Source organism: Crocodylus porosus, unplaced genomic scaffold (assembly GCF_001723895.1).
Source record: "Crocodylus porosus isolate Cpor-Errol unplaced genomic scaffold, CroPor_comp1, whole genome shotgun sequence".
NCBI classification, from domain to species: Eukaryota; Metazoa; Chordata; order Crocodylia; family Crocodylidae; genus Crocodylus; species Crocodylus porosus.
Window position 1 is genome coordinate 13556261 of NW_017728913.1, and position 18844 is coordinate 13575104.

The 18844-nt window shown below is 40.3% G+C and overlaps 1 protein-coding gene across 3 annotated transcripts in view; it reads left to right on the forward strand.

The window, feature by feature from the left end:
* GUCY1B3 (guanylate cyclase 1 soluble subunit beta) overlaps positions 1 to 18844 on the forward strand; it is an 80467-nt gene that overhangs the window by 53335 nt on the left and 8288 nt on the right. For all 3 annotated transcript variants that reach the window (XM_019534513.1, XM_019534511.1, XM_019534512.1), the window contains exons 6-11: positions 5786 to 6016; positions 7211 to 7327; positions 8291 to 8424; positions 10179 to 10376; positions 15275 to 15512; positions 17264 to 17404. In XM_019534513.1, coding sequence (XP_019390058.1) covers positions 5786 to 6016; positions 7211 to 7327; positions 8291 to 8424; positions 10179 to 10376; positions 15275 to 15512; positions 17264 to 17404 — 1059 coding nt within the window. The remainder of the gene's footprint in view (positions 1 to 5785; positions 6017 to 7210; positions 7328 to 8290; positions 8425 to 10178; positions 10377 to 15274; positions 15513 to 17263; positions 17405 to 18844) is intronic.

Genomic DNA, 18844 nt, shown 5'->3' on the forward strand with positions numbered 1-18844 from the left:
GAATGGGAATGAGTCTCTTAATAGGTGTTGCAACCGAGAGACAATTTCTTCTTCGACCCCTTCACTGTCGTATGAGGGAGGTGTGTGAATTTTGGCATTGGGCTTGGAACCAGGTTGATAGGATGGAAGGTTGATGGCAGCCCTGCACCAAACAGAACAGATAACTATAGGAAGGATAGCCTATACTGGATCAGTAAATGCCAGATAGTTCCCAGTCGTGTTACTTAATAATGTTGCAGATTAGGGAAACTGTAGTGGAAACGTAACATTCTGTTCTCACTAGGAGGGTAGTAAAGCACTGGAACAAGTTACCCAGAGGGTGGTAAAATCTCCATCCTTAGAGGTTTTTAAGACCTGGCTAGACCAAGCTTTGGCTGGGATGATCTAGGTGGGGATGGTCCTGCTTTGAGAAGGGGGTTGGATTAGATGACCGCCTGAGGTCCCTTCCAACCCTAATTTTCTATGATTTTCTATATTCAGTCTTTTAGGGTATATGGCAGGGCACTGTTTATGCCTGCCACTTTAAGGGCCTGGAGCTGTCAGCTGCCAGGTGCCTGATGGGGGCAGCCATTTTGAACCTAGGGCTGCTCATGTAAACAGGGCAGTTCTGCTGCTGGAGGCCAGGCAACAACACTGCCTGGCTGGGGGGCTGCTGGTATCATCTAGAGGTAAGGGAGGAGCTGTAGGGGATGGTCAGGAGGCTCCTGGTCCTGGGCATGACCTAAAACTGCTCCCTGCTGGGAGTGGGTGGCCTGGTGGGGCTCTCAGTGGCATGGGAGCCCCCAGGAAATGCCAGGCCAGTTACCACCCTGGTGAAAGGTGGGTTGGGGTGCCTTAACCCCTAGCTCCTACAACCAGGTGGTTTACCTCTTGTTTGGAGGGCCTGGAGGGTGGACCCCTAGAGAGAGAGAGAAAAGGCCATAGACTCATGCCTGTCTGAACTTCCCCTGACTGGTCCATGCTAGGGCCAGGACTGGAAGGGTCAAAGGGCTGGGGGCCCACTGCAAGGAATGCCCAAGAGCTGCATGCTTGGGGTCCCAACTGGCCTGGAGGTGGGTCGGGGCTAGTAGCCAAAGGTCCCGGGGGACCACACCTGAAGGGGAAGTGGCTCAGGGAGCTATGCTGCCTAGTATGAAGGCAGATGAGACTGCCTGAAGAGACGAATCCAGGCAGGGTTCAATTAGGAGTATTCTGGGGCCCAGTGTGGGGGGCCAGTGATGATGATAACATCTAGATGCCATCAGCAAGGCTTGGCTGCAGTGTAGAGGAGGAATGGAGCTGCAGATAGCACCCCCTGGCATCGGGGCAGAAAATGGGCAGCCTCCGACATAATTGCATCAATGAACTAATTAACAACAAGGTGTGGCACGTGAGAAAACGGCTGGTTAGCCCAGAAACAGGTGGGTGGACTACAGTGAGATTGGCCTGGAGCAGGCCCCTTGTTACAGGGTAGTTTTTAGAAAATCAACTGCAGGAATCCAATTTATAGGTACATTATATACAGAGAGTCCATAATAATTTAACTTGGTTACTGCTTTTAACAGGTGCAGATGAATTTGCTTTCCTCTAGGGTTTGGTCCAAATTCCATTCAAATTAATGCAAAGGTTCTCATTGATGGCTTTGGCTCAGGCCTTTAGTTGCTTTCTTTGCTTCTTTTTCTACACAGGCAGAAGGCAGGCCAGGGTGGTACCTTAAGGGCACTTTTTTACACATGTTCCAGGGAGTGGGGGGAAGCGCTTTAATTAGAGCGGCTCCAAGAGCCACTTTAATTAAAGCTCCACAGCAACTCATGTTTCACATCCCTGCTCTTCAAAATGGCTGCGAGGGCACTTAAACTAAAGCTTGTTTGTGGGGATGATGATATGCGAGACATGGAGGCTAGCTGGATTGTGGTAATTGTCATGCTCCAGCAGACTCAATTAATGGAGTCTGCTTTGATGTGCTGTAATTATACCACGTCAGAGGAGCCTCTGCACTTGTGCATAGGTACCCTTAGAGACTGGTTCAGAGAGACATGCGGTTTTTGTGGGGGGGGTTTGTAGATGATGATAAAATAGTCTGTCACCCAAAAAAAAAAAAAAAAAAAAAAAAATCATGCCTCTTTGAACTAGTTAGTCTCTAAGGTGGCCCCCATCTAACTTTCTGCCTGATTTCAGGCTAACCACTTCTCTGTTTTCCACACGTTTAGTGGCATTGTTGTCTTATTGAGTACAGGAATGTTTGTTTGTGTGTCACTTTTTCTATCGTCACAATTGCCCTTTACAGTGCTGTTTGTTTGAGTGCTCACTTCAAAGCCAGGATTATGCATTCTGATGGCAGCCTTATGCGATTGTGACACATTTTGCATTCTGTAAAGATAGGGAAACTTGCCAGCACTCATACACAATAGGTGGCTGGCCTTATCAATTGAGGAAGCTTAATGTATCTTTGTAGGATCAAATCTCAAGCCTTGCTAGACATTTTCAGATTAATCTATTTATTTTTAGTAGCATTCATTCCTTGCCTTGTCTGACAGGAGTTTTGAAAATAACATATGAATGATTTGTTTAAGTAACATCCTTTGCTTTCATGCATTCATTTATGAAGCTAGGGAATACTGGGTTCAGACATGGGAAAGACCTCCTCCTCCATCTGCTAGGTCATGGTATTTTGCCAGCATAGTTTGTCTTGCCATTCCCTAGGTCAGATGTATATGCAGTTATGTATTTGCCTGACCAGGGTGTAGCCTAATGTGTGTGGTCAGTAGCTGTGTGGATGTGTACCATGCTGTGCATGTAGGAAGATTGCAAACTGTGCATAAGGACCAAAAATGGCAGTTGCATGGCTAGGTAATTGCCATTTGGGCACATAAAGCGAAATGGGATTCTGCGGTTTGTATCTCAGCTGTATTTTTGTGCTTAATGTAGTCCCACTTGGCTAGTGCAAATAAAAACAGCCTCAGCCCAATAGAAATGAGGAGCAGGACAAAAGACATGCAAGTGGAAGAGCTGTTCCTGTTATTTAACACGTGATTGCAAGTCACAAGTCCTGGCTTCTGCTCTGTTGTAGAACTGCTCTCTTTGCCGCTGTGCCACACAGCGTTCTTCTGTATAACATAGAAATATTTGTAAACACTAGTATCATTATTACATTTTAGGTCCTAATCCTTTGATGCCTACAAAGTCGTTTGGATAGTTAAACCTCCTGGTGCTGTAAAAGCACAACATAGTTTTACCTTGCACAGATGAAAGGATTTTTGGTAATGCCTCTGTCTGTGTGTATGTAACTGATATTACCAAACAGCAGTTACAACCAGGCATAGAAAGGGAAAGACCCTGTAATATGCTGCAAATATTAGTGATTACATTTCAGTGTTTGAAGCCATGTGTACTTATGTTTTCATTTTGAAACTGTCAAAAGTAGATTAAGCCTAAGAGATTTGCCATTTTAGGGCTCATACAGGCCTTTGTTCCCCTTCTTTTTGATCCTGTCTGGTGATTTTAACATTTTGGTCTGGGATTAAAAAAACAAACCAAAACAAAAAAACATTTAAGTCATTCTTGAATCCATGCTTTATATCATCAACAGGATTTATTAAACACTTGAATAGGGATTTTGCTGTATCAGGCCTACTTTACACCTTGTTGAAGCCTGTAGATTTGCTCACTATGTGAAGGCCTGATATAAAATTCTCTAACATCTATAGAAAGCATCTCATTGATTTCACTGAGCTTTAGATCAGGCCTTAATTGAGAACAGAACCAGTACTGATATGTTACAATAAATTGCTGCTAAACAGTACTGCACAAATAGAATTATTCCATCTATTACATTTAATTAGGTTTGGAAAGGAGGTGAATTTGGCCTCACTACATAAATTATGATATTCTGTTAGGCATCTGTTTTAATTTTATCATGATATATGACTCTTCATGGAAACAAAATTATCCCTATTCATTTCATTATTCTAATGAATTTTGAGCAACATTGTTGAACTGGTATCCTGAGCTCAAGAAATTACACTGCAAGTTAGTTAATATAACATGTAAAATTATGTTTTTAATATGAAACACTAGCAAATATGATTTGGCAAAAACTTTTTTATTTTATTAGTTGTAATTATGGGGCCAGATAATGCAGCCATTACTGCCTTTCTGAATAAGGATTACAGATTCAGACCCCTCATTTCCACACAGCCCTCCCTACTACACTAGGCAGAAGACTTTGTTCATTTTCTTTTCCTATGATCCATAATTAGGGACCTACATAAATTGCAGTTTCTCAATTTTCACAGAAACCATGAAAAACAGGAGTGATCACAAAAAACAGTGTTTCCTGTGATTAATTTTTTTTTTTTTTTTTTTGCATGGACCCACCCTTCCCCTTCCCCCTAAATAAAAGCTTACCGGAATACAAAGAAAGCATGGCAATCCCTGCAGCCATAGACCATGTGGTTTGAGAGAGAATTGGTGAGAGGCTGAGCTAGTGATGTAGGCACCAGTCTCAAGGAAGCAAAAAGCACGGGTCACTGGGGCGAAGCCGGAATAGTGGCCGGCCTCCTGGAACTCCCGCTCGGCCTCAATCCGGGATCGAGGTGGCGGGGCACGGGTGGGGGGGCACTTTCAGCAAGAAACCTGATACACTGCTGTAGCGACACTGCAGTCTGAAGATGAGTGATTGGCTTCTTGTCCAATCAGCAGTGAGTGGGGGGACACTGTGAAATCGGCTCTGCCTGCCACAAGTGGCCCATGAAATACTTCAAGCTTGCTGCAATTTAGGTAAGTCCCTATCCATAAAGCTTGTGATATTAGTAAGGACCACTCCTAATAATCAGTTTATCAACCCAGCTGTGTGAAAGCAGACACATTAACATGAGTGGAATAATTTTTTTTCAAGAAGAAAACATCTGGTTTATTTAAAATGCGACCATCTATTTATACTAAAGCTGCAGAGAATGGGAAAAACCACTCGCTCGTCTTCAGTTTATTTCTACAAGTGTGGGCTTTGGGATCATTTCTTTGTTCCTAGGCCATACAGAAGATGTTTCCTGTTTCACATGCATTTTAGGTTTGATTCAGGTTCATGGGTATAGGGTGGTGCAAATTGCTTCTAGAATAAGTAGAAGCTACTCCAATGAGGAAGCAGTCTTTTGCTCACAAAGAGGACAAATGACTGCTTACCCTTGGAAGTTCATGAGAGTAGGGCAGCTTTGTACTGCAGTTGATTCCATGGTGAGCTTGCAGAGATGAGTCCAGAAATGGGCAGAACAGCCTGCCCATACCATGCCCTCTCTGCAGTCAGCATTGCTTATTTTTTTTTTTTTTAGCTCCATTGACCAAGTATAGGTTCCATACGTAGGTAGAGATGCAGATGCAGGTGACTTGAGCAACACAAAGCCTTCTGGACTGGGTTTCCCTCACAACAGATCCTATGCCAACAGAAACCAATCTTACCTAAGACTGAATCCCCTACTTAGAAGACCTGGAGTTAGTATAGAGCTATTCATTAAATATAATTTATTTAAATAATGTAATTATCCAATTTAATCAATTTAATTTTAATTATTTGTTTAATACTAAGAGCAGATGCTTAAACAAAGAAATGATCATTCCCCTCAAATTACAGAAGTTTTTTTTATAACTAGGGATGCAACTAGAGTACCTTGTTTTTGGAAGAGCAGAAGTCATCCTTTGACGTTTATTTATATAATGTCTAAATGTGTTTTTTGTCCTTGAAATAAGATTCCTTTTATAAATATGGGGAAAAGACTTTTGCCACCTGCAATGTTTCTTCTTTTTTGTCCAGGTAATTCAGCAGAGAAGTGAAGAATGTGACCACATTCAGTTTTTGATTGAAGAGAAAGAATCTAAGGAAGAGGATTTTTATGAAGACCTTGACAGATTTGAAGAGAATGGTACCCAGGAATCTCGTATCAGTCCATATACTTTCTGCAAGGCTTTTCCTTTCCACATAATATTTGACAGAGATCTGGTGGTCACACAGTGTGGCAATGCTATATACAGAGTCCTTCCTCAGGTCAGGCCATTATCTTTAATGAGCAGTTTAAAAATGAATATTATATTTTTTAAACAATACAAACGCTGGTTTGGTTTCATATATGCTTATATATTACAGTATGATAATAGATTCTGCAGACTAATTCTGAAGACATTTTAAATAACACCTGGGTTTGTTTTTGTCCTTCAGAGTGTTTAATCTTCATCTAACAGCGCTGTTCTACTCTGAAACGGTACACAAATTACACCTTGTTCCCTGACACATCGTTCTCTCTACGTATTCAGGGGTTATTATTTTCAAAAGAAGAACTATTTCCCTAATTTAAGGCCTACAAAGCCAACATAGCTGCCAATTGAATATTCCTTTGACTTGTAAATCAGCACTGATTCTTACTACGTTCTGATTAGAGAACCAGACTCTTAAGTTCGATGTATGTCTATATACCTGATTCAACACAATTGTTCTTTCCTGTTGTTTTTTATATTACAGTAGTACCCACAAGCTGCAGTTAAGGTTACAGCCCTATTGTACTATGTATTGTGTATGTATACATACAGCAATATGAAACATTAGACCAAATACAACTAATAAATGCAGTTAATTATATATGGGAAAGGAGAGGGAGAATAAGAATAGTATTAATGATATTATGTTGGCTAAGAATACATGAGCATACTTTGCTGATGTTACAAAATAATCATTGTGCTTTGGTGATACCTTAAAACTGGGACGGACTTTCAGAAGGATTTGAGAACAGATCAGAGGTTTTACAGATTTTTCCCAGTGGCTTTCATTGAACACGTGTAGCTAAGGAATAGTGGGGTTTAGCCCACAAAGTGTTTGTTGCTGGAGATGTGACATGAAAGAGCGCAGCCTGATGTTATGATTCCATGGTGAGCTTGCAGAGATGATGATTAGAAAAAAACAGTCTTTTTATATTTGTAAAGTAATTTTGAGGGCCAGCAAATATGCACCTGCAGTGCTGTTTTTTCAAGTCACTTACTGAGGTAGGATTCTATACGGGCACTGCATTCATGATATGAAAACGTTAAATGAGTCAGATACTTTACATGAGGCATGTGCCCACATAGTCTCCAGATAAATTCCTATAAATCGCTTCCATTTTGTATTGTATATAAACGGGGAAGAGCTATAATCACTGTATGAATACCTTCTGGTTGTAGAAAAATCTGTGTCTTATTTATGTCCTAGCTTCAACCTGGAAATTGCAATCTGTTGTCAGTTTTCTCCTTGGTTCGGCCTCACATTGATATTAGCTTCCACGGAATCCTTTCGCATATCAACACTGTCTTTGTACTGAGAACCAAGGTAACCAATTCATTTTTGTTTGGCTTTTATAGCATTATCTCTGTAGAGCATACATCTAAGGGCCTGAAAACCTTGGGGCCCTGTGGGAAAATGCAGGAAAAATCCTTTACACAATAGTAAGCCCCAAATTCATTTTGAATCTTGGATTAAGAAAATGAATTCATGAATATATACATACTCATAACAGTGGAACATTCTGCAGGCACGGGGAGGTGCCTTACTTATACAATGATTTCCTGTGCTAAGATCTTGCTCAGCGACAGCCTTCCTTCAAGAGTATTAGTGAAAGGACAAAGAATTGCTGCATAATAATTTGCAAACCAGATGTGATATGCTGCTGCTTTTGCCATTAGATGTGTCCTCCTCAACCACAGCTTGGCCCTACTTCCTACTCTGTAGACAGGGTAGTATAGCAGTAATGCTAGTTCTGTGTAAACCAGATGCAGCATGTGAAATATCAACAGTTATATAAGGTAGCCTGATTAATTCACTGGACATTGCATCTGGGTAAGGAGGGGGCAAGGAGATTCTGTATGCAGGAGGTAACAACTCACAAATGAGGAGGCCAGAGCCAACAAAATGTGTGGCCACAAACTCAAAGCATCAGCATCATACTGCTAACAACAAGCATGGTGGGGGGGGAAAAAAAGGAAAGAGCAGTGTACATGCCAAGTCTTTGTGAAGAAATTAGAAGAAAATGGAAAGCAGTAGTCATGTAAGTAAAGAAGGATACCAAAGGAACACAGGCTACCATAGAAGAGCTAAACATAAGGTATTTTGACATATTCATGTGACCAGTTCATATAGTTCTGATTGTAATTCATTCTATAAGCAGCAATCCCCTACTGAAGGGGAGTAGAGGGGGGGGAGGAGTGCATGCATGCATGTGAGTGCTCCTGTTTCTAGTAGAGTAACACCGATATCAATGTTGTTGTGTAATAACTATGCCTTTTTCATTACAAGGAAGGGTTGCTGGATGTAGAGAAGTTGGAGTGTGAAGATGAACTAACTGGCAGAGAAATCAGCTGTTTACGTCTCAAAGGTCAAATGATCTACTTACCTGAAGCGGATAGTATTCTTTTTCTTTGTTCTCCAAGGTACTTTAAGCAGTAAGAGGTCTGTAATACTGGTTTCTTTCTGACCGTGCTTAACCACTGGCGAGTTGCCTTTGAAAGTATGACTAGGGAAGCTTACTGGACCAAATGCTGATCTCTGCTATAGTGGTGAAATAACACTAAAAAGAACTGTAAAACAGGTTTTCAGCTGATTCCATGTGCTTGGACAAGACGCACTGATTTTTCAGTATCAACAAGAAAAATAGTTCTGGAAAATATATTCTCACATAATCCAGGTAGTGATCATCACACTGTTACACAAGACTGAAGTGAGGCTGCCCATAGCCCAGACAGTAAGGGTAGGATCCACAATGACATGGATAAACTGATGAATAGGTCCAAAATTAATCATATGAAATACAACAAGGGCAAGTGAAAAGTCCTGTACTTGGGATGGAATAATTGCATGCATAGATACAACTTGGGGAATGATTGGCTAAGCTGCAGTACTGCAGAGATGAACCTGGGGATTACATGGACTGCTGAATATGAGCCAACAGTGTGTTCTTGATAAAGGCATATATACTGGACTGTGTTAATAGGAGCATCATTTGCAAAATCAAGGGAAGTGATTTTTTCCCCTCTTCCTTCAGCACTGGTGAAGCCACACTGGGAGTATCATTTTCAGTTTTGGGCCTCATGCTTCAAGAAAGATGCAGACAGATTGGAAGGAGTCCAGCAGACAGTGACAAATTGTTGGAGACCTGGGAAACAGACTTACGAGAGGCTGAAATAACTAGGGTTGTTTATTCCATTAAAGAAAAGCCTTGAAGGGGATGTCATAACTGTCTTCAGATACCTTAAGGGTGATTAGTAAAGAGGCTGAAGATAGACTTTTCTCTATGTGTGTAGAAGACTGTTCTAGGAGGAATGGCCTCAAACTACAGCAGAGGAAGTTCATGATGTAGATTAAGAAGAAATTTTCAAGAGCAGTTTAGGTAGACATTTGACACCGGTGGTTTAGTAGGGGAAGATTTTGCCTTGAGTTGGGTTAGACAAGAGGCCCCTTCCAGCCTTACTTTTCTTTGATCTATCCAAAAAGCATAGAACTTAATTTGAGGTAAAGGAATAGGCTTCACAGCTGTCACCTCTAATATTTTTATATTGTAATTGAAGAGACACAGGGTCTGGAGACAAGTAACACCAGCTGTACAGCAGGTTTCAGCAATGCTGCTATTTGATTATTATTCCATGAATTTTTAAAAAGATATCTATTCAGACAGTTGATGTAAGATATACCATATTTACCTGAATCCAAGATGACTTTGAATTTAAGATGACTCCTCAATAATTATAATCTATATATGGAAAATTATCCACTGCTGTGGGGGTAAAGCAGTGGTTGGGCGGGGTACGAGGCAGGCAGCCTGCCCCTTGCCCTCCCTGCCTGCCGTATGCTCCCTTGCCATTTGCCTCCCCCTGGTGCCTGCCACCCCAGCTGCTTGCCTCCCTGGTACCTGCCCTTTCTGACTCCCACCTGTTACTGCAATTGCCTTCATCCCCAGGGTGGGGGAGGGGGAGAAACTCATCTTGGATTCAAGTAAATGCATTATGTTGTAAAGGGTACCCCAAAATGCATTGTGTGTATTACTTGATCATTTTGCTAGTGAGACCCCAAACTGTGCCTCATAGTTTAAATATTGCTTAAACAAGTTTAGTAAGTATTACATATATTATATATGCTACATATACTGTACTATCTTATATAAATTGTACTATCTTTCTCCACATTATAGTGTGATGAACTTAGATGACTTAACCAGAAGAGGTTTATATCTGAGTGATATTCCATTACATGATGCTACCCGTGATCTAGTCCTTTTGGGAGAACAGTTCAGAGAGGAATATAAGTTGACTCAGGAACTGGAGATCCTTACAGATAGACTTCAGCACACCTTAAGAGCATTGGAAGATGAGAAGAAAAAGACAGACACGTAAGAATTAACTCCCAGTGTTAAAGTGGAATAAATTTGGCTAATTATTTATACTCAATTTACTATAAAATAAATCTAGAAGTAATAGATGAAGAGAGAGGCAGGGCCTCAAGGCTAGGATGCGTGGAGCCAAAAAAGGACAATTTTGCTACCCTTTACAGTTTTGTATATTCTAATAATTTTCAAACCTCATCTGCAATGCATATGTTTAAACACAAATTAATGGAGGGCTTCTCTTCCTTGCTGAACATATTTAGGAACTAAAGTGAACCAACAGTCCTCTTTGCTTTAGAAATGGCTGGAAGAAATAATGTTCCAGGAAAACATCTTGCTGAAGCTGTGCTAGTTTGAGCCACTGACAAAGTGCCAATGCTGCAGAAATCATGCTATAATTTAGTATGTGCCCTGTTGATAAAGAAGATGATTCTTGGGGAACAGACAGTTTGAAATTATATAGAGGAAAATAAACTATTAAGGAAGTCTTTCTCTACTGTGAATAGTATTTAATTATGAAAAACTTGCATTTCAGTATGACAGGAAGCATAATCAGACTACAAGAAATCTGATTTCCTTCACTGAAGATTGTCAGACAACACCCTCTCCTACATGCAACCCCTAACAAAGATGATATATAGAAGGAAGGCTTCTTAGAGAATGCTATTAATCTAGATATTATGGGCCTTGTGAGAGGTGATCTAGTATATAATAATTTGTGTATGTTAATTTTAGTATTACATAAAGGTGTCTGAAGAAGTCTGAGAACAAAAGCTAGTAACAGATACATTACCATATTTACTTGAATACAAGATGAAGTACCCCCCTCAACTGGCACAAGTAAAAAAGCCCCTTGTCTTTCATTTGTATACAAGGAAAGCTTATACATTGTATGTCATTAAACTGCTGCCAAAAGTAGCATGTCTTCAGTAAAAGAAACCACCTATGAAGCTGATTTAAATGCAGCCAAAACTGAGCATAACTATAAAACACATGGCCATATTAGGCAAACATGCTGATAGGAACCTTTTTTTTTTTTTTTCCCATTTTTTTGCACCGGTCCTGGAAGCATCTCTGCAATACCAGGTCAATGCATGGAGTGGATGGAGCACGCTCCGGTTCCACCACCCAATACCAAAAAGAATCTGCTCAATATAGACCTCCTATGGAGGACATATCAGAGACAATTACCCTGGGGAGCTCGCCTACGTGGTCATACCCTGGGGAGCTCGCCTACGTGGTCACGCTGCTTCCCCTGCCAGGAATCTACCACAAGGATAGGTTTGTTCAGCCCATTGGAATAAGATATATGCTAGTGGCCTTTGAGTACCAGTCCTCCTCAGCACTTTTTCACATCATGTTGAGCTACTACATTGCATACGTTTCAACTTCCTCTTCCTTTCTTTCCATTTCCAGTGATCCTTGTTTCTTCACCAGCCGTAAATGTCTGGCAAACATCACAAAATGGGGCCCCAAACAGTTCACTCAGAATCCTTCTGAAACCCTGTCACATATGATTAGTATGGTTTTGCCCTCCTTGAGGTAGAGCTGGACCAGGTTGCTCTGCATCTCATACACATATACGCTTTTGGAGGATCCCAGGATTCATGACAAGAACACCTAGTTCCAGTTGTGAGTGGGAGCTAATTAGCACATGAATCCTTTTTGGGGGTGGTATCTGGAGCACACACCTATACCTGAGCAGTGCTGAACTGTGCGGTCACCATGGCTTGACATGCTATTGACTCTGGTAGGTAGACCCCAAGATGAACCTAATCGTTGGTAATTCACAAGCCTTTGGCTTTGAACTAATGCACAGTTTGTACTACATATAAGTAGGTGCAAAGTGCTGCTTAAAGTGTTTATAGAGTACCTGTGCTAAAACTTGCAGCAGTTTCAAAAAAGGTAACGTATTAATCCTGGATGAACTAAGTATATGGGTCGTACATGGAACTTGCTACAGCCATGTTTAATTTCAAGGTTACTGTTTTCAAATTTGCTTGTGACTTCTGTGTGCTCAGGGTCTGACTGTAAGGAATGAAGTTGGGGGACAAAGGGGACTACCTGACCCACCAGATTTATTTTCCCTGTTGTAGCAGTGGGAAAGGGGACCAATTCAAGGGAAACCTTCAATAATTAGATACATACAACATTATAACAAATTTACAAGTTTTCTATATATAGAATCTAATTTTTACAGGAGCATCTTATATTCAGGGCCATCTTATATTTGATTATAAGTAACTAGTTATGTGATAAGCAACATGTGATTAATAGCAAACTGTCATATTGGAAAAAATCATACCAACTGTGTAGTAGTAAAAGTTTTTAATGGGTTTTACTGTATTAAAGGACCTTTGGCATATCCTAAATATCATAGTATAGTTTATCATATTGCTTAGCCTGTGGAGGAGTGACAGTTTTTCTAAATATGACTAGGGGAAAAATCATAGGTTAAGGAACTCAGTCATAGGAAGCCTTAATATTTTTTTTTTCTGTTTAGCAAGTTTTATTTGGCTTTTAAAATTTACTTTGACCATCAATAACAGTTTCATGTTTTGTGTACTGATCTGCATTGGTAATCCCCAATTCTGACAGTCTCAGAATAATTAATGAGATTTCATAGAAAAGAAGGTGGTAATGTGCACAAAGCTGCTGCAAGGTTGGGATCTGTCTCAGCAGAGCTGTGTGAAAACTTTAGCTTCTGTGCCTGGATGATTGAAGAAAGAAAATCTATGGTTATGTCAAACAAAGACTGTATTATACTCAAACAGGACTTTTCAGTTGTTTTTAACTTTTGTTTATAAGCTTATAAAACCTAGCAGAGCATATATTCTTTACTAAGGACTATGGATCCAATTTGTCTATTTTTGCTTACATGGTTAGTCCATGGTTGCCTGATTTTAAATTCCATTGATGTCAGTATCATAGACAGCAAATGAGTTCCAACCACAGCTTTCAAAAAAATATGAATGAAGTTAAACAGACCCAGTCATGTAGCCTTGTCCTCAGGCAAGTAGATTTGCTCTTACAAGTAGACACATTCTTCTGGGTTTGCTATCATTGACATATAGTTGGGGATGAACCTGCTTTGAGCAGAGGTTGGACTAAGTGACCTCCTGAGGTCCCTCCCAACCTTAATTTTCTATGATTCTTTGACATCATCACTATTATTTCCTGTCTTCAGAGATGGCAGAATCCAAGATGCGTAACTGAGGAGGCAGTCCCTGCAGGGTCTTTCCATAGTTGTGCACCTGTGCAGGACTGGCCCCAGTATTATCTTGAGACTAGGAAGCAGTTTAGAATTTTTTAGGACAGGGATCATACACCTGGCCAGTGGATCCTTTTGATTTAACCTGTGGACCTGGGCTTCAGAAGCAGTGGGTGGTGAGGGGATTCAGCAGCAGTTGCTTTCCTTGTGCCATCAAAGGGAAAAGCAGTGGCAGCAGACACTTTCCCCATGTCAGCAGCAGGTGCCTTACCTGTGCTAGTGGTGTATGCCTTTCCTGTGCTGGTGACAGGTGCTTTCTCTGTACTGGGGCAAGGAGAAATGATGGTGGTGGGAATGGGGAAAAGTGGCGGTGGTTGGCACTTTCTCTGTGCCAGTAACAAGAAAAAGTGGCAGTAGTAGGTGTTCTAAAAAGCAGCAGCAATTGGGTCCTAGTGCCAGTCTACCTGTGGCCCAAAATGAAGTGGGTCTGCAGCCTTAAGAGGTTGCTAACCACTGGTATAGGGAAATCGAGGATGTGATTAAAACCATCACGAGTAATTCCAGTGCTTGATGCTGAGCATTTATGTGTTTAAAATGAAAAACTTTAGGAAATTCCATGTATTTAGGGGAAGAGCATCTATCCATTATTCTCATCCATCTCATGTTTTTGCCTTGTGTTTTTCTCCTTAGTTTTCATGTTTCAGTTTTAGGCTGTACTATTTATTTGAAATGTTATAACTGATGAGATCAATCGGGACTCTAAAATTCATTATGTTAATCTGCAAAATACTGGGTGCGTCTACACAAGATGATATGGCACCATAGCATCTGTTGGCAAAAACCATGATGTCACCTCTACATTGCTGTAGCAGCGTACTCCCTCATTATAGTGTGTTGCTACGGTGATGTAATGGCCAAAAATAACCATGTGTGGCCAGCATGGTGCAGTATGGGCTGTTACCGTGCTGTCTTCTAGTACTTCCAAAAGGAAGTACTAGATGACTATGTAGCACCAAAGGTGCTGTATGGTCATGTGTAAATGGTCACAGTCAGGTGGACAGCAGACAGTGGGCACATCCTGGTTTTGGTGGGGGTGGGTTTGCCAAGCACATACTATTTATCACCACAGACTTTGGTCACTAAAGTTCGAATTAGAGTTCTATACAATGATAGATGGAAAAACTAAGGGAATTAGATGACAATTTGCATGGTGATTTACAATATGAGCTTTTTAGTTTTCATGATATGGATCATTCTGTTTGTTGAAAATAATGTAGTAAACCTTAAGGCCCAGATGCACATCTTGTGTAAATGGGTTTAGAACCATGGAAATCAGTAGAACAAAATCAATTTATAGGTATAAATTTACATTAAGTGGCCAAAACATTTCCAGCATAAGGAAAAGTAGCCTTGTACAACTTTAATAGATTACATCTAAAGATTAATAACACATTTCATAGTGCTTAACTCCTGTATGCTGCCACTGCATATTCTTGTTAATGTAATTGCTTTAACCACACTGGGGTAGACCAGCTCCAATTCTTAAAGGAGTAGGTACTTCTGTATAAGTTGCTTATGTCACTTGCTGACTTGCTGTTAAAAGTCACTAAGATATAATTGTGCATGGAGATAAGATAATATTTTAATGATATACTTATTTTTTGTATATCTTTTTTTTTTTTTACATATCTAGCTTGTTGTATTCTGTCCTTCCACCATCTGTGGCAAATGAGCTGAGACACAAGCGCCCTGTCCCTGCTAAGCGGTATGATAATGTGACCATTCTGTTTAGTGGCATTGTTGGATTTAATGCATTCTGCAGTAAACATGCCTCTGGAGAAGGAGCCATGAAAATTGTTAATCTTTTAAATGATCTGTATACCAGATTTGATATTCTGACTGATTCACGAAGGAATCCATTTGTTTATAAGGTAAACATGAGTTTTTTGTTTTTTTTTATTACCTTAGTATGGAATTTGGTCTTTGCTATTATGTTGTGGTGATTTAATGCCATAAATTAACATAATTTCTCTGTCATCCTTTGTGTTTTGGATAGTTTTGGAAACGTGATTTGGAGTTTGTTCTTGGGGAGGGAAAGAACACAGACTTGTTTTAGCAACATACAGGGCTGCAGAGGTTTATTTATATTCCTGCACATTGAAATGACTGTGTCCACATGATACAATCTGTCTTCTGTTGTTTGTCTTAAACCACTGTAGAGTTAGAGAGATAAGGTAGAAGAAGCATCTGTTCTGTAATTGGTATACCACCTGATTTAAAGATGGTCTATATATATTGTCAGGGTTGTTTAAGAAACATGGAGAAACCAGAGGGCTAAGTTTATGGCCCTTACAGCACATGCCTGGATTGGATTTGGAGTTTTCTTGTACCAGTCCAGAGAATACCCAGTGAAGGATTTTAACTGCAGGAGACACAATTCTTCCCCAGCCTCTCCCTAAAACCATTATAGATCACACTCTGATACCCTTTCTCTGACTAATTAAGGTCTTAAAATGGCACTGCTTGTGAAATGAGATGCTTTAGCCTCAGTGAGGATATGAGAGTGAGAACTTACATGTTTACTATAGAATGGGGTATATAGGTTGGGTTCATTGTCATAACCATGCATTACGGACTCTATTCATAAATCCCCACTGTTTTTGCATCTGTGTGCAATCCTGAAGAGAGAAACCAGTCAGAAAACCTTTATTTACATTTTCCTGGTATATAGCACTCGTCTGTCAAAAAGGTTATTACTGAAAAGTTAAATTACTTGGTGTTATATATTTAAAGAAGCATAATTTTTAATTTCTGAATTTGTGAGTGAGCACTGAGGTCTGGTGAATTTGTAGCTAGGACTCTGCATAGCCTCCTCTTGTAAGAAGGCATATAGGCAAGTAATCATCTATTGGAATATTCAAAGTATATGCCAAGTGAAAAAATATCAGTAAGTTTGGAGACAGAATACAGTTATAATGGGCACGTCTACATGTTGCTGAATGACGACATTGCTACAGCTCTGTCCTTTACTACTTCCTTTTGGAAGTACTAAAGCATGGCACAGTATGGGCTGGTACTGTGCCCTGCATGCTATGCATGGGTAAATTTCCCAGCCACATTGCCACAGAGGCATGCTATACGGGGAGGAGCACACCACTGCAGCGATGTAGCTGGTGATCACGTGTAGACCCATGTGATCACCATGTTGCTGTAGTGTGCTATATGGTGATGTGTAGATACACCCAGTGTCTAACACCATCTCCCACCTTTATCAAGTCTAGAAGTACTTTGATGAACCAATCCAAATATTTTCTGAGTTAGAAAAATTCTACAAGTACTGGTTCTGGACCAGTCAAGTGAAAGATGTATCATTTTTTTCTGAGCAATAACCGGAAGATATTTTTATGTCCTCAAGTAAAAAAAAGAATCAACATTGTACACACAAAGCTGCATTTTTATTGAAAACCCAGAAAACGTGGTTCATGTGCGCATAACCATAATAAGGTTTTCATGTACCTCCTTTTCAGCATATACTCTATTTTTTAATCGCAAACAGTGGAACAAGGCAAATAAAATAAATGCAAATTGAGGAAGAAAATATTCAAGCTAGAAAGAAGCTCATCAGGGCTTGCTTTCTGAAACGCAAGACAATAAAATAATTTAGAAATATTTGTTTTGATAGGTGGAGACTGTTGGAGACAAATACATGACAGTGAGTGGTCTACCAGAGCCGTGCATTCACCATGCACGATCTATTTGCCACCTGGCACTGGATATGATGGAAATAGCAGGCCAGGTTCAGGTAGATGGAGAGCCAGTACAGGTTAGTAATTGTCTTCGTTTGAATAAAGAACCTGCTGCTGCAATATTCAAAACTCAGCCTCGGCAAGTTTTTATTGTTCTTTGCACATCTTTGCAGTGCTGTAAAGAGCCATGGACATTTTGAGAAGTGCAATGAAGAGCCATGGCCATATGAGAGAGGGTGTGTAGCTCCCCAACTCCCAAGGCAAATTATAATTCCTGATATTAATGTCAGGTCCTTAAATTTGTGTTTGCCATTGATTTTAGTGCATGCCCCCCCGCCCATCTGAATGCCAATTTTGCATCATCCTGTGTTGCAGTGGATTGAATAAATCAATTTGATTGTGAATCATATCTGTTAAGCATTATGGGAAATTATTTCGTTCTAGGGGAACATGTATTTCTGTAGTCATTTTTGGAAATGGATAATGACAACTTTCTGCAGTACTAGAAGTTAGTTACCTGCATGATGTTGTTTAGTATATTTTTACAGAATTGGAGAGCAAAAAAACTTTGAGGACAAAATAACCACCTGATAAGTGAACAGCTTTGTTTTTGGCCTTACCTTTGTGTTTCACTGTACTTTGGGGCACAGAATTGGAGGATGTCTGATTTGATGCTGTTCAGTAATTGACTCGTATAAACTATAAAAAAGACTTTCGCTGAATTTACGTATTTAAATCCAAGAGAGAGATCCTCAAAACCCCAGCCTAAGTCGTTATGTGCTTACATTTTCTGTAGAAAAAGTTCCCTGAATGCCTTACTTCTTACATCTGGCTGGGCTGATGAGCTTGTCTACATTATAAAATCCACCAGGAAACCGCAGACCAAATATTTCTCTGCCAAAGTCCTATGAGAGACTCAGTCAGGTTCGGGTGGTCAAACTACTTCATCCATAAAATACTGCAGCCATAGTGACTTCAGTTAAATGCCACAGCCAGAGAAAATGTATCACTTATGCTATTGTTTTTGAAAGAAGAGTCACTCCTGTTCCATTTTTGAAAGGGATGACTTTTATGCTTATCTTTAAGAAAAGATTCGTAATTGTGATTCCCTGTCTGACATGGGTACCATCGTGCCACCCACAGTTCAGATCAGAAAATCATCTGGCCTATATCAGATTCCCAGTATGACATAGACACCACCCTACCACCTGCATCTGAGCCCCAGGCAAAAATGGGATTCTAAATGCAACTTTTCATCAGCACTCCCAGTTGGTTTCCTGAGGTGCCTTTCTGATTGTCTATGAATTCTGTTCCAAGGTATCCAACTCTTCCTATATGAAAAGCTGTAGATTCCACTGGCACTTAGAAGTTAGGTGTTGTAACACTCAGCTTCTTAGGTCAGATACAGATATAACACTTTTACTGGTGTAAGTAATTGGAAACTGGTCTTTATATCTGTAGCAGGACAGAGGTTCAACACATAAAACTGATCTGTACCCATAACGGAACAGATGTTT